At 42.4% G+C, this 15,885-nt stretch overlaps 1 protein-coding gene across 2 annotated transcripts in view; it reads left to right on the top strand.

The window, feature by feature from the left end:
* The window catches only part of CEP162 (centrosomal protein 162), a 977,479-nt gene that overhangs the window by 889,035 nt on the left and 72,559 nt on the right, over positions 1–15,885 (top strand). For both annotated transcript variants that reach the window (XM_078648156.1, XM_078648158.1), the window contains one exon: positions 6,683–6,817. In XM_078648156.1, coding sequence (XP_078504282.1) covers positions 6,683–6,817 — 135 coding nt within the window. The remainder of the gene's footprint in view (positions 1–6,682; positions 6,818–15,885) is intronic.

The following is a 15,885-nucleotide window of genomic DNA, read 5'->3' as shown; positions in this document are numbered from 1 at the left end:
GAAGAATGATTCAGAAGAATGTTTGCTCCTGTTCTTGGGTGTGTAATGAAATTCTGTTGCATAACATTATTGCAATGTATGCAATTTCTACATCTTTTCATTCCTGTGTGTTTCGTGTTGGTGGGCAAACTTTTTTGGGCGGAAAGTTCTTTGAGGTTTTGACTTCTTGTGTAGGTGAATAATGGTGTTTGATTAAATGATGTGCCAAAATCAGGTTCCTGTGCTAATAGTCCCCATCTTTTGAAAATGATTTTTTTTAATGCTTTTGGATTTGGTAGCTAAGCAAATTTCAAATGAATTATTTAACTTAAAAATGAAACTATCTCAAAACAAATGCACAACAGGAATAAACAATGTAAACCAGGTGTATAAATTCAAGTTTATGTAAAAAACTGTGTTGTTCTAAAGGGTACAAAATACAATTTACATATAGACAAGAGTGACTAAGATAGAGGTTTGACATTAATACTTTTGTATCTCATGAACACTTTGTCATAACCCTTTTCCAACGTTAAAGAGCAGGCAAATCATCATTGATTGTACAATGAACAATCCCTGAGATGATAGTTACAGTGAAAATGGGTTAAATTGTCGACGTTTCGGTCTTTGCTGTGATAACATCTGTAAGACAATCCTCAGGACGAATTGTTCTTATGTGGACTGAAGACCCTGGAAAACTGTGATTATAATTATCTGCTCAAATGCATGAAAACGATTCAATGAAGAAGCGAAGAATTAATTGTAATCCGAAAGTCAGGTTTGGTGTGATGGCGCCCTTTTTGTGGCAAGCGCACTCTGATAGGCATTTAATTTACAGGCCCGGGCACAGGAAGTACCACTTTACTAGGGACTTACCAGTACATTAAATAGGTCAATTGGGTGTAAGACAAATCGTCCATGTTTTTAAAGAGAGAGCACAATGACTTTAACACTGGTTGGTAGTGGTAAAGCGCGCAGAAATCTTAAGCCACAAAACTAAAGTCAGCAATACAGAGGGTTAAAGGCAAAATGTTAGAGGAGAACCATGTCAAGGTTGCCCGAGCTTATAATAACCTATTAGTGAAGTCCAATTTTCGATAACTCAAGCAGAAAAGTAACTTTGTAAAAATGCACTTTAGGCTGCCCGAGTCAAAACCTGAATAAAACTACAATTTTTGACTTGGATTTGCCATGAAGGTCTTCTTTCATTCCTCCCAAGAACGGTCCTAGACAGTTAGCCTTCAGTCAAAGTAGGAGGGAAAGCCTATTTTGATCCTATAAATTAAGGAAGTGGCCAAGAAGTTAAAGACAGACCTATCTGATGGCAGCGGGGCCCTGACATCCTAAAACAGTGGTTTCCGGGTAATTTTACAGTAAGGCAAAGATGAAATGCTGAAATAAGAGGTGGGAGACTGTGAAAAAATGGTAGGATTTGGCTCAGAATTTCTTCAGGCATTGTCTCGGGTAGAGGATAAATTTGGCACCTCCACCACCACCTCCTCAGAGCCTTTCTGGACATGAGAAAGCTCCCTTGGTAGAAAATACCCTATTTGAAGAAGAATCCTTACTTTGAGTTTTGACTTCTGCTGGAAGAAGATGACTTCCTCAAGAACCCCTGAATCCTGCTGTCATTCTTGGACAGGACTTGCTTTCCAAGGGTCAAGTGGTAGTCCTCCTATATACCTGCTTTGGGGACATACACAAATGTAGAAGAACGTTTAACTGTAAGATGACCAAGCTGACTAAAGGAGACCTGGCTGGTGAGAGACTTGGTGCCCAGAGCCTGCCCAAATGAGGTAGAACCGACCAGAAGAAGCTTTCAAGAAGTTTGAAATCCGGTATTTGTAAAGCACAAACTAATCACCCATAAGGGTCTCAAGGCACTGGCGGCCATCTGTGAGATTAAATGAGCTATTGCCCAGAGTCACATGATGCTGAGCTGATCTGCCTCTGGTGCTGGGGATCGAACTGTGAGCCCCACGCTCCAGAGTCCGCCACCGTAACTGCTGAAAACTAATGGCTTTATTTGGTGTTTGGTGGGCCAGATACTCTGTCAAAGCATGACAGATATCTTATGCACCTTATTACAAGCTGTATAAGCTATACTACACTTATAATATAGTGATCAGGACATGCACCACATTTGCAACAGAGTAGCCCATTCACCACATTTGCAACAGAGTAGCCCATTCACCAAACTCTAAATAAAGCTATCAATCTGAAGGGAAAATCTTGACTAGGACAACCTGCTTGGTGCATCTAGCCTCCACTTCATTTTAGTCTGCCTGAAATTATAGCCATGTTTGGTTCCTGTCTACCATGAACAGTGGCTTATCCAAAATGCTTGACTTTTTCTAGGATCCCTTTGCCTTAAAACTTTGAAAGTCCATAGCTCTGGTTCTATTTAGCTGATATTGATGTATTTTTGCTCATTACATTTTGTTGTTGTGTTTGCTCATTACATTTTTCCCTATTATCTAAATTAGTCAGTGAGTTATATTGTGTCATGTTTGTTTTGAAATTGTTTAACCCACACTTCTCTGGGAATTGCCTGCTGATTGTGCCATAGCGATCAGTGGCTGAGCAGAGATTCTCTCAGAACTGTGTTTAGACTTAATTAGAGTGGGTTATTGTGTTGGCACTAGTGCCCCCTCTCCCAAATTAATAAACCTAACAACCTGCAAAATTCTCTTTTTTGCAGTCACAAAAAGGAGTCTGACAATTACTAAACGTCTTTTCAATTCCTAAATGCCTACCTCCTTCCTCAAAATATGGTCAAAAGCAGATTTCTAGGCACTTTCAGCAAGCACTGCAAAAGCCAATATATTGTCTTTTTTTTAAATAGTGCTTCATATTACCCTTCTGCCATTTTTATTCACTGTATGCATCTTAGTTACTGTTACCAGTGTTACCAGTTTAATGGTACTCTGTTCTCCAACCTCTAAAGAATGGAATGCTCAGTGTGCCTCTTTCAAACGTCTGAAATGCAGCTAAACAAAAATGGCAGGCATTTATCTCAATATGCAACCATGCACGAATGACATGTACATCTAGAATAAAGTTTTGAGTAAATATGACTAGTCTTGTTTTGCAACAACCCGGGGTAAGACACAATAATGTTCTAGATAAAAATAATAATACAAATATCAGTCCTTCAAAATCAGTTTCTTTCCAAATATAAATAATACGTTTATGGTCCTGGAATGTCGCAGAAGTAAGACATTTTTCGTAAAACATCTTCACTTACACTTACAGCTAGGCAGGATAGCATCTTTACTTGAAACCTAAGCAACTGCTTTATTTAATGTAAATGGCTATGAACATTTTTCACCGAACGCAATGTGTTCACACGAGTGGCTTACGCTGTTGTGGGGTGTTAACTTCAACTGATTACATTACGTTTTTAATTGATTGATAAAAATGGCACACTAACCATCAGGTGCTACACGTTAATTGCTAGGAATAACATGTTTTATCCTCTATTCTTTTCCTAAGTTTTTATTTAGCACCTTTTAAGGGGCTGAGAGAAAAACATTTGTAAAGCTATTAGATATAATACACATGTATCTAGAAGATTTTATGGTGGTTACTTGGGACTTTAACCTAAACATGTTGTTCTCAAAATCAAGTGATGACTGTTGCAAAGATCAGTATAGAGTGTGGAGTATCCCCATGCCCATTTATAAAAATCAGAGAGCTGATATCCTGGGGACAGATTTAGCTCTTCGACAAACTAAGCTAAATCTTTAAATACTGAATGGAAGCAAGTCATCAAACACCTCAAGGAATTATATACAGCTGTCATTCGCATGAAAGGCAGGCGTATTCTATACTCTGGTTTCAGTTGTAATGCTCTATTGGCACAAGGATTTTTAGATGGTATGTATAACGCATGGTAAAGAAATATAATATTCAGGGTCATAAAATGAAAAGGTATTTGTACTTGTGTTTGTAAAGCATGATGTTACCTGACCAATGACTTCAGGCTGCAGAATTTGCAGTTTAGTGAATAACCAAGTTTTCAGATGTTTCTAGAAAGACAAAAGGCACATTTCTGCCTGGATTTGAAAGGGATTCCAGAGTTTGGCAGACTTGATCAAGAATGCAAGTGCCCCACCTATGGTCAAGCTGAAGCGGGAGACAACTAGCAGTCTAGCCCCGCAAGACCTGAGAGATTTAGATGTGATGTAAAACTGAAATCTGTTTTTCATGTAAAATGGTCCAAGTCTATTGATGGCTTTGAAAAGCAAAAGCTGTCACAGAGATTAAAATGTAATACATTTGGAAATGTGCAACTAGTGCTATGTGGTTTTATCACGGATGACCGTGCTGGCTGCTGTATTTTGGAGATGCTGAAGACGTTTAATAATGTTGTCAGTAGCCCCCAGGATTGCAGAATTACAGTAGTCTCAGTGACAAATAACTGACACCTGCACAACCAGGAGAAGAGTGCGAGAGATATGAAAGAATTTTACACAGAATCTGGAGCATCCAGAAGCAGTTGGAGGAAAGCTTGGTAACCGGAGCCGTCAAAGAGATGTTGTGGTTTAGATGTAACTGGCAAGCGAGTGACCTCAAGATGATAAGGCCAAAAATCAATGGAGGAAAAAACTAAAACCTTCTATCCGGGAACAATTAAGATCTCAGTATTGTCTGTATTCAGTTTTTATAAAACGACAGGACATCCAGTCAATCTGAGACATATACTCCCTGATCTTGGCATAGCACTTATTTGTGTTCTTGTCGAAAGTGAAAATAATTTGTGTGCCATCATCCTAACTAACAAAGAGAGCCCAAGATGATATGGCCAAAAATCGATGGATCAAAAAACAGAAACCTTTTGACTGTGGGAAAATTAACATCTCAGTCTTGTCTATATTAAGTTTTATATAAAAAAAGACAGGACATCCAGTCAGTTATCTGAAAGGTGCACTCCCTGATCGTGGAAGAACGTTTATATCTGTTCTTGTCCACAGTGAATAAAATTTGTGAGTCATCATCGTAATTCAGCGGTTGCTAATACTAAATAGATTATCTTTGGACATATTGTTTGCTAAGGAAGGGGACCGTGTTGTGTTATTAAGGTCCAGCAGTGTTGTATATTTGTGCCTGATAGTAGTATGGACATTGATAAATATAATTACAATATAGTTAATGTTGCATGTGAAATTAAAACCTTGGGAGAGCCTGGTGTGGGGGAAATAGTTGGTTCATGGTTTAGTAAGATTTGAAAGGGAAATGGAATCATTGGTGGATGGTTTGGTGATTTCGGTGGCGGCTTACTAAAGAAAATGCTAAAACAATTAATATTAACCTTGAATATAATTTGTCTAATTCTAATAATATTTTTAGAGGTTATTTGTTTTAAAGGAGGTTTAAAATATGATTGTTAAAAGAAGAAAATTAATGGCCATAAAAAGAAAGAGAGAAGAAATTGACATTGATGACTTCAAAGCCAGAGTTTATGATAAAATGAAGGTCTTGGAGAAGACGAAATCAAAAAAGTTGGGAATGGTTGATGAAGTTTTGTAGTATAGCGTAGAAACTAATGCTTTATTTACATGTGTTTTGGGTAGCATAACCAGACTTCAGTTAACATCACTGTGGCTTAGTCATCCTGCACTGACATTCATTTAAAGTGACAGAATAATGTACTTTCAATTGACATGAATGAGTTTTCTATGTGCATGATTCTCTTGTGTGCTTCTATTATAGAAAATAAGCAAGATGGAATTCATTTCATTGTGTTGTTTACTTGTCCAGCTGAAATGTATTCATTTGTATTCCTTGAAAATTAAGCTATGTGCAGAATGTTTTTGTATTTGCAACAAAATTCAAGGGTCTTTACCAGCATCAGTCATTCATCAGTTGTACTTTCTATTGTTTTTATTTGTTGCGCAAATATCATGTTATTTCTTTCATTTCCTAATATAATTATGCTTGAAAGTTAGGTCATCCTTAACATCGAGTGTGCGACTTTCTCTGCCTGAAATCTATAAAATGTGCTCTGTTTGGGATGTGTGCCAGACTTTTCTTGCTTTCTCAATTGTGACTCTGTTAGCCTATCTATCAATTTATACTAAGACTTTTCTTGTCTTTTTAATTGTTCAGACGTTGCGTTAGTCTCTCTATTGATTTGATACTTCAACTATTTGAGCAGATTTTTTATTCTTGCTCTTGCTGAACTGTAATTTGGTTTTGGCTATTTGCTTGCTTTAGAGTTTACCTTATGGTGATCCTCTCACATTTGCATGAGTTGATGCAGTATTGATGCTGATATGCATTTTACTACATAACACATTTTGCCTTCTGTAATGATTCTTACATTTGAATAAACCTTTATGGTTATGACTTTGAATTTTGTCTTGTGAATCTTTATTTGCACAGGGTAATTGTCTTATGAGACTCAAAAGGCGTATGCCTTGTTTCGCAACCCTTTTGATTTAATAATTCAAAGCATTGACAGGGACCAAATATGTAAAATAAAAATATTTGCTTATCTGTAATAGGAGTTTCATACTGCTCTCGTTTTTAACTATCACTGTAATATAATGTCACTTTCATCAGAAAAAATTAATTTGTGGGGTTTTTATTTTGGAAATTTTCACACAAACATGGCAGTTTGGATGTGTTTTAAAAATGAATGTATTGTGCAAGGAAATGTTTTGTGAAGTTTAATTCCTCATTTCATCTCAAATTTTAGGTTGCAAAACTTTTGGAAGAACTGAGGGAAGCTAAAGAGAGCCACAGCCCACAAATGAAACACTTCCTTGCTTTGGAAAATAAAATAAGGAATATGGAAAACAGGCATGCACAGAGAGAGATGGAACTTCAGCAGGTAATGCAATAGATGCTCTCATCTCAATACTGCATCGTTTAGTGAATGTTGACACCGGGCTGATCCAATCAGAATGCTTCGAATGTTGGCACTGTTATTGTTTGCCTACATTCTGTGTTCTCGGTATGAACATAATTCACACAGAGAAGCAGACATGTTTATTTGCGTGAGATTATGGGGACAAAGTCTAATAGCATTAAATCTGACAGGCTTGAACAGTCACTTGTAATGTTCTAGCAGCATTACAGCCCATCTGCCTTGGGCTATAATGATTGGTAAAGACTCTCTGCCTCGTTATAAGCCCTTGTGTGAGGCTCAAACCTGTTGCTCGAGAAGAAGGCCTTTAGCAGCCATTTTAGCCCCCTGCGGCAGGCTACAATGCTATATTAGTGCATTCTTAAGAAAGTCCTGCTGCTTATCTGCTTTCATGGAATAATGAGCATTAGCTCACAGTATTAGTACACATTCCACGAAACATACCGTTTTAAATTTTAAGGAAAACAAAGCTGTATTTTGAAGTTTCTAAAACATAAGTTCTGCACCTCTTCATGTGCTTGAGCATATAAATGTTAACACCAGTTTGGCAATTTTAAAAACTACTGAACAATACAGCAATCTGTGTTGCCTAATGTTAGAAGATGTCACCCCGGTACCATAAAGCCAAAATCTTGCAGATGGCTGGATCACAGTGAAGTGGAACACTAATAGCTGCAAACTTTACCCTTGGTGGGGATGTGGTTCCCTGAGTGTCTTCCCATTAACCCCATGCGCGCTGTGGGTTTTCCCACTGTGCGCTAACGTTTGCGAAAAGCCGCGTTACATGACGAGCTCAGCTCGTCATCAGCGTACGACAGGCGTAACTCAAGACGAGCTGAGCTTGTCATGAGCGTGGAAGGGGTTAAGCTACATTCTTGTGTAGCCCATTCACATTAGGAGGCAGAAAGAAGCACAACCTTGAGATTGTGAAAAAGTGGTCATTATCATGAGTTAGCGGACATTAGCCCTCCTTCTCTCTCAGGGATCTCCATTGATAATCATAAGCACTGAATAGTTCCACACATATGCGAGGACCCCAAAGCAGTTCTTTGAAAGACACATCTACTTTACCTTACATCAGAAAGGCTAGGAGACATATGTGACACAAATTATAAATTGTGCATCCTTATTGCCAATCATAATGCATTCATTTAAAAACCACTTAAAAGTCACTTAAGTGAAAAGAAAAGTGTTTTTTTTAAGTCCTTCTCAAACGCTTTTTACTTTTTTAAAAGTAAGAGATAGCATAATATATAGCAATGTAGCTGGATCTGCTGCAGCATTGGAAACAATGAGAATAGGGCACTGCACCTTTAAGGACCTCTTGACCTCCAGTGTCCCAATATGCCCTGCAGGTGGCAGCTTTCTGGATCCTAGAGCTGAGGTCTGCCTTGATAAGTTTTTTTCCCTTTAAAAATGTCCATCACAGGCTTTTCAAAGCTGAGTCACTCGATGTCCTTTAAGGCGAAGAGTATTTTTAGATATTTTCCTGACAGGAAATATATATTATTTTTGGCAAAATGCCATCTCTTTTTGCAAATACCCAGAGGGTTGTAGAAAAATAGCAAAAATAGACTCGCACAGAATCTGTATCTCATGTTTGCCAGACTCTCATGACCCAAAATGTGTCACCACTGCAAGACCCTCTCCAGATGCACTTTGAGGGAGAGAGAGAAGATTCACTTCCATGGCCAAGTGGAGCAGCGCAGAAGACAAGATTCCCTAGCTAGAGAGACTTCAGAAAGGCGAGGAGAGACTGTTTCCTCTACCAGTGCTCTTATGTCACGCTTTGGGGTCTCTGCCAGAGGGACATCTAAAAAGAGAAGAGCTAGTGAAAAACTACATTCCCATTCGACATTGAGGTCATCGAAGCTGAGAAGAGGTACAGCGCCTACTTGTTCAACATCAAGGACAGGTTCAGTGTGAGAACACTTACAATGTTGAGGAGGAGTGTACCGTCTTTATCAAGAGGTACATCGACGTTGAGACAGCAGACAACATCGAGAACTTTGACGTCAAGACATCATTTAACCTAACTGACCAAGACACAAGAGTGGTTATCGCAGATGGAAGCGTGCAGACTTCCTTGAGAGTCTGATTCAGAGTACTCCTAAGCCGATTGGCCATCCAAACCGACCTCTCCAGTGACCATTCCGGATACGCCAACACCGCCTCAGGCTTAAACGGAATCAACTCCTCCTCCTCTTTCCTCTCCTCTGCATCCTCAAACTCCTCCTCAATCAGAGTTTACAGCAATATTTCCACTGCCAATATCGCCAGTCATCCCTTCCCAACCACCACAGTCTCTTGTTACCAGTGTCACCTACACTAAAGCAACCTAGATCTCGCTCCCATCACACCAGACCTCAATGCTATAAGTCTAGGTCAAGATCGAGATCCCACCGTCATCATCGTCTAAGGTCTAATAGACACTCCCACTCAAGAAGGAATAGATACTCTACATTAGATCAAGATTCTCAAAATCTTGCCATACAACAACATTTCAGGATTGAACTACGTTAGCAGTTTTTCCTCACTGAAAATACCTCCTATAGATGATGGTAACACCCTCCGGTAGGTACTTATCAGGGTTGCTAACAAATTGAACATTGATTTACTAATCACTTCTACCTCCATGTTGGTAATTATTTAGAAGGTTTCATCAATGATCCACAACTATACCACTACTACCTTTGGTTCCGGGCCTCTTACAACCAGTGATGAAACTTTTTCTGACTCCAGGTGCTGTAAAGGCTGCTCCATCATGCTTTCAACTGAAATGCATACCACTGGATCAAGAGCCATCTTTTCTTCGCACAGATCCAATACCATACTCTGTCATTGTTTCAGCTGTTTTGAAACTTCATGCCGCCATTTCTTATCTTCTACACTATCTCCTGAATGGGAAAGCAAGAAATTGGATTCAGTGGGCATAAGGGTCTGCAGAACATCTGCCGTTTCTAATAAAGCTGCTAGTGCAACTGCTCTCCTATGGCGCTATGAAAGTTATCTTTGGGACTCCATTTAACAGTTCATAAACAATCTGCCTAGAGGCAGGTGTCAGTATTTCCAAGAGATACTTAATAATGGAATGAGAGTGTCAAACCAAGTTATCAGCGCGGCAGCCAGTTCCACCACTCTAGCAGTGCACGGTTATTTTCTTGGCCTAGTGCTTCAGAGTTCATCTTGGTCGAGACTCACAGAACTAAAACCGGAAGCCCAACATCGGATTTTTTTTTTTTTTATTATTTGTTTATTGAGGTAAGAGGATTGATGCACTTCATGTTGCTTACAAACAGAACACAACAAGGTATACACATACAGTGCATATGCCTACATCCATAAATGGCCGGCTATCCGCACTCAAAAATCAAAATCATTGGCTTTAGTGTTACACAGCCCAGCAGCCGACATCCAACGGACCGGCGGCGTAATATTCGATAGCCTCCACATATATCTCAGTGCTGTATTCGTTCACTTATAAATCAGTAATCTTACATTTTCAAAGTTTATTTTGTCTCTGTCTTGTATCGTAACTTTAACAAACCCAACAATATAATCCCCAACTTTTAGTTCATCTTCTGATATAATCCGTCTGTGTCACAGCATCCTCCCTCCTCAGTGCCATTATTGCGAAACTTGTTCACTCTGAGTTGTCAGTGTCGTATCTGTAGGTCCCTCTATCTCCGTCTCCGATCCAGCATCATCATGTGCCAGTAAATACTCCCGCAAGTACCCCCAATAATCTTTGGGCCTAGAACCACCTGGCAGCTCTTCTTCATACGTTGCGAGTGTGTCTCTACAATACACCATATCTCTCACCCAATGCTTTACCTCGGGGGCCCTTTTGCCATTCCAATGCATAGATACCCTTCTCTTAGCCAGTAAAAGCGCTATAGCACAAAATTTGCGTTTCAATGCTCTAAGTTGCGGGATAATGCCTAGCAAACAGATCTTCGCATCACACAGCATAGTTGTCCCCAGCATCTCGTTCAGGACCTGCATGACGCATTTCCAATATCCCGCCACTTTGCAGCAGTGCCACGCTAGGTGCATGAAATCCGCATCATCTTGCTTGCATCTATAACATTGTGAATCATCTCGCAAACCATATTTATGTAATTTCTGAGGCGTGTGGTATACCTGGTGTAAATATTTGTAGTGTATTATTTTCAAGTTCCCGTTAGGGGTCAACATACCAGTCAGCGCACATGAGGAATCCCATTCCATGTCAGTGAGAGGTTCTGTTAGTCCAGCGCTCCATCTGTCCTTAGCCTTGTGTGTATTCGCCCCCACCGCCTCCTGTACACTGGCATACAGTTTGGATACTAGGTGAGACGCCGCCGGTGTAGTTAGGAGTAGTTGTAGGGGGGCGAGTGCGGGAGGTTCCTCAGGATGTGTCGGGTAGTGTTCCCTAAGTGCCCTTTGTAGTCTATAGTAGTTGAAACTGAACAATGGAGTCGGGTTTGTTATGTAGTGGAGCTTGTCCAGTGTTAGGAAGACCCCGCCATCGTATAGGTCCCCAAGAGTGTCTAGTCCCGCCCGCCTGAACAGATCCATGCCGACCTTCTCCTGTGTTACCGAAAGAGCCGGATGATGTGCCAGGGGAAGTGCCGGTGCATACAGTGGTAAGCTGTGCGTTGCCTTGCCTATCAGCCGCCATGCCTCAGCCGTGGTATTAACTGGATTTATGTCTCGTTCATGTAGTTTAGTGCGTTTATGTGTCAATATGTTGGCTAGTGGGATAGGGTCAGTGTCGCCCGCCTCTACGGCTACATGTGTCAGGAAGGGCACCTCATGGAACCAGTAATGCGCGTACTGCGCTTGCGCGCATAAGTAATATAAATAGAAGTCTGGTACTCTGAAGCCCCCCTTTGAATATGGCAGCGTCATGGTGCGTAATTCCATCCTCGCTTGTTTCCCCGCCCACAACAAATTAAGGACCAGTGTGTTAATGTTACGGAATACGGCTGCGGGCGGTTTGATTGGGATATTATTGAACAAGTATAGGAGCTTCGGTAGAAGCACCATTTTTACAATGGCCGCCCTGTCTGCCAATGAGAGGGGAAGTCTGTTCCATTTCTTAACTTTGTCCTCTAGTGACGAGATGGTCCGCCCGTAGTTCGTCCTTACCACCAGTTCCGGGTCTCTGTGGAACCAAACACCTAAATATTTCGTAGGTTCCTCCTGCCATTTTAAAGGATAGTCTAGTTTGGTCGGGCAGGTGCTGTCCGTTAAGGACAGGACTAGGGATTTATCCCAGTTAATCTGCAACCCGGATTGTAGGCCAAACCTAATGTACTCTCTCAGGAGTGGATTAAGGTGTTGTTCAGGATTTTTAACATACAGCACCATGTCGTCTGCGTACAGCGAGATATGTATGGGTCTGGAGGGCATTTGTATCGCTGAATAGTGGTGATGCTGCCGGATCTTACAAGCTAGCGGCTCCAGCACTAATGCGAATAGCATCGGCGAGAGCGGGCATCCCTGTCTAGTACCTCTGCATATTGAAATGGATTCTGATATGTATTTGTTCACTCTAATGCGTGCTGTCAAGCTTGAATACAACATCGTTATCCAACCCAGAAAAATCTGTGGAAATCCCATACGCACCAATACTGCTTGGATAAAGGGCCAGCCTATTGTGTCAAATGCTTTAGCTGCGTCCAGCAACACAGCCACCGCCTTCGTTTCCGGTGTTAAATAATGGGCCAATGCGAACAATGTACGAGTGTTGTGTGTAGTCGCTCTGTCTGGGATAAAACCAGATTGGTCCGGTCTGATCAGCAAGGGCATAAGGGGTTTCAACCTGTCTGCCAGCAAACTAGCTATTATCTTAGTGTCCACATTCAATAAGGAAAGAGGGCGATATGAGTCGCATTTATCTACCTCCTTACCCGGTTTCAACAACGCCACGAGGAGTGCCTCTCTCATGGTCGCCGGCAGCGTCTGAGCTTCGTGCGCTGCCCCGTATAGTCGCACCAAGTATGGTGCAAGCGTATCAGCGTATTTTTTATAGAATTCCGTGGTAAAGCCGTCCGGCCCAGGAGCTTTGTTATTCGGTAATCTCCGAATGGTATCAGCCACTTCTTCTACTGTCACCGGGCGTTCTAGATATTTCCTATGTCCGTCCGCTAGCCATGCCAGTTCTATATCTTCCATGTAGTGCAGTAAATCCCTTTGTGACGGTGATGGACGTGCTTTGTAAAGTGCCTCGTAAGTATTCATGAATTCAGTTAGTATCCCCTTGGTGTCCGTGATCACCTCCCCTGTGTCCGTTTTAATGGAAGTTACGGTTTGTGGGGCCCTACCCGCGCATATTTTTGCGGCCAATTCCCTACCAGGTCTACCTCCTTCCCCATACCTCCTCGCTGTCGCACGCTTTGACACATATTTCAGTTCGTCCGTCGCGAACCCATCGTATTCAGTCAGTAGCGCTTTAATTTCCCCCAAAATAGCAGTGTCGCCCGTCTGGGTGTACGTTTGTTCCAAGGTTTGTATAGCCTGTTCTCGTGTGTGCAGCTGTCGTCTGATATCTTTGAGGATGCCTGAGGTGGTACTGATACAGATCCCTCGTATCGTGGCCTTAAAGGCCTCCCATAGTAGACCAGGGTCTTCAGTAGTTGGGGCATTGAGATCGAAGTAATCTACTATAGCCTTGTGTATAGTTTCGACATATATGTGATCTTGCAGCGCAGCCGCATTGAAACGCCAAGTAAAGGGTGGTGGGTCATAGCATGGTATAGCGATGTCTAAGAGTACTGGACCATGATCCGAAAGTGTTCGCGGTAGGTGAGTTATGTCCCTAACCCATGAAAGTATCTCTTTCGTGCCCAGCCAGTAGTCTAGCCTAGACCAACTATTGTTCGCTGCATTTATATGTGTCGCTATAGTTGTTACTGGGTTGCGTGTTCTCCATAAATCTACCATGTTCAGGTCGTCCATGGTGTCTTGCAGCATCAACCGCGCCTTGCCGTGCTGTTCCAGCGTATGTGATGCCCTATCCAGAGTATCCTGTAGGGTGACATTGAAATCCCCACCCCAAATTACTTGAGTTGTCTGCTTGTCGACGATAGTGTGCCACACCTGTCTGAAAAATTCCGGGTCATCCACGTTAGGCCCATATGTGTTTACTAATAGTATCTTCTGCCGCCTTACCACTCCAGCTATTATCACGGTCCTCCCTCCTGAGTCCCTTTGTATGTCCGTGATCTCAAAACCCGTGCCCTTTCTGATCAATATGCTCACCCCTCTTGAGTATGACGAGAAGTTCGAGTTGGTGACAGACTCAGCCCATTTAGCGCCTAGTGTGGAAGTACTGTCTCGCGCTAAGTGCGTTTCCTGTAAAAATACAATGCTAACATGTATCCTGTCAAAGTAAGCAAAGAGCCGCCTGATCTTTTTTGGGTCACCCAGCCCCCTTACATTCCACGTTAGAAATTTAAGCGTGTTAGTACCTGTCATGGGTGTGAACCTGGATATCAATGATGTATACCTTACACATATAGCTCTGTCTTTTCAGTGCATACTGACATAAACATTTTACAGTGACCTGCATCGATGTTGGTATGTTCTATACATAGACATCTCTCAAATCATAATACACAACTAAGGAGTTCGCCATGCTTCTCAGACACAGAGATTGCAGTATGAAGTATTCAGAAATCCCCATCCTCCCCCCACCCACTTTAGCCCCCGAACTTTGCCAAAGCCATCCCTGAACAACCTTTAACTGTAAAGTCAAATTCTCAGTGGGGAACACCCACTTGGGGGTAACACCAGGTTCACACATCACCATCCACATAGTGGACGAGGACGGTCGCAGTCCACGCTGTAATGCAATACATGTGCTCTAGTATCCCCCAACCCCCCGCCCCCTCCAGCACATGTAGGGCCGCCAAGGCGGCATGCTGTCAGTTCGCCAGAATCCCCACCATTAGTTACATCTTCGTAGCCACTAGACTCAACCATGGTATTGCATGGATAGCGTGCCCCCTGTCAGTGGAATCATGTAAATCATACTTTGCGCCCGGGTGGTAGTCACTAGGTTGTGACCATGCAGTCCTCATAACTGATTAGCAAATAACCAGAGACCCTTATGTCCTCCATACCATTTATACTCACAGTCTTGTTGACTCTGCTGCGGCACATCACCATCAGGGTCCATACTTACAGTGAGTTCGTAAGTGCCACACCAGGTCGCCATCTGCTACAGACACAACTGTCTAGGTGTGTGTGAATAGCTGCCCACTGATGCAGCGTCCATCGCCTGCGTCACACAGATGTGCCCCGAAATTCAGTATCGTGCGCCCATTGTTCGGGTCATTCATTCTACATCGCTCGTGTCCGCACTTCGATCTTGCTGCTTGCGCCGTTTCAGTTGTTGCCGAACGTATTCCTGTGCCGCCTGTACTGTTGGTAGTATGACCGGTTTCCCGCCAGTGAAGATTTTGAGTTTCGCCGGGTATAACATTGCATATTCTTGTCCGAGTTCTCTCAGCTTCTTTTTAACTGGAGCGAATTCTTTCCGCGCCAGTTGCACCGCCATGGTATGGTCTGGATAGAACTCTAGCGTGTTACCTTGATGTGTGACCTTACCCATTTCTCTGGCCAACCTAAGGATTGTGTCGCGGTCCCGGTAGTTGAGCAATCGGGCTATGACCATGCGTGGGGCGGCACCAGGTTTTGGTACTGGCGCAAGTGAACGGTGTGCCCGTTCGACCAGGAACACGGAAGACAGTTTCTCAGCACCAAATATCTCTTTGACCAACGATTCTATGTAAGTCTCCATCTTCCCTGTGTTTGTGGATTCCGGCAAACCCGAAATCCGGACGTTGTTGCGCCTGGACCTGGCTTCCTGGTCCTCTACCTTGGCGCGCAAGTTTTCCACTGTCTTTTCCAGGCCTCCGCAGGACCTGGACATGGCCTGTTGATCATCTTCCACTTGCGAGATTCGTTGTTCGGCTTCCGTTATACGTCCGTCGTGCTGTTCAATTTTCGCCGTCATGTTGTCCACTCTTTGCACCACGTTG

Source organism: Lissotriton helveticus, chromosome 6 (genome assembly GCF_964261635.1).
Source record: "Lissotriton helveticus chromosome 6, aLisHel1.1, whole genome shotgun sequence".
NCBI classification, from domain to species: Eukaryota; Metazoa; Chordata; class Amphibia; order Caudata; family Salamandridae; genus Lissotriton; species Lissotriton helveticus.
The sequence above is the reverse complement of the archived record's forward strand: the minus strand, read 5'-3'. Positions and strand labels throughout refer to the sequence as shown.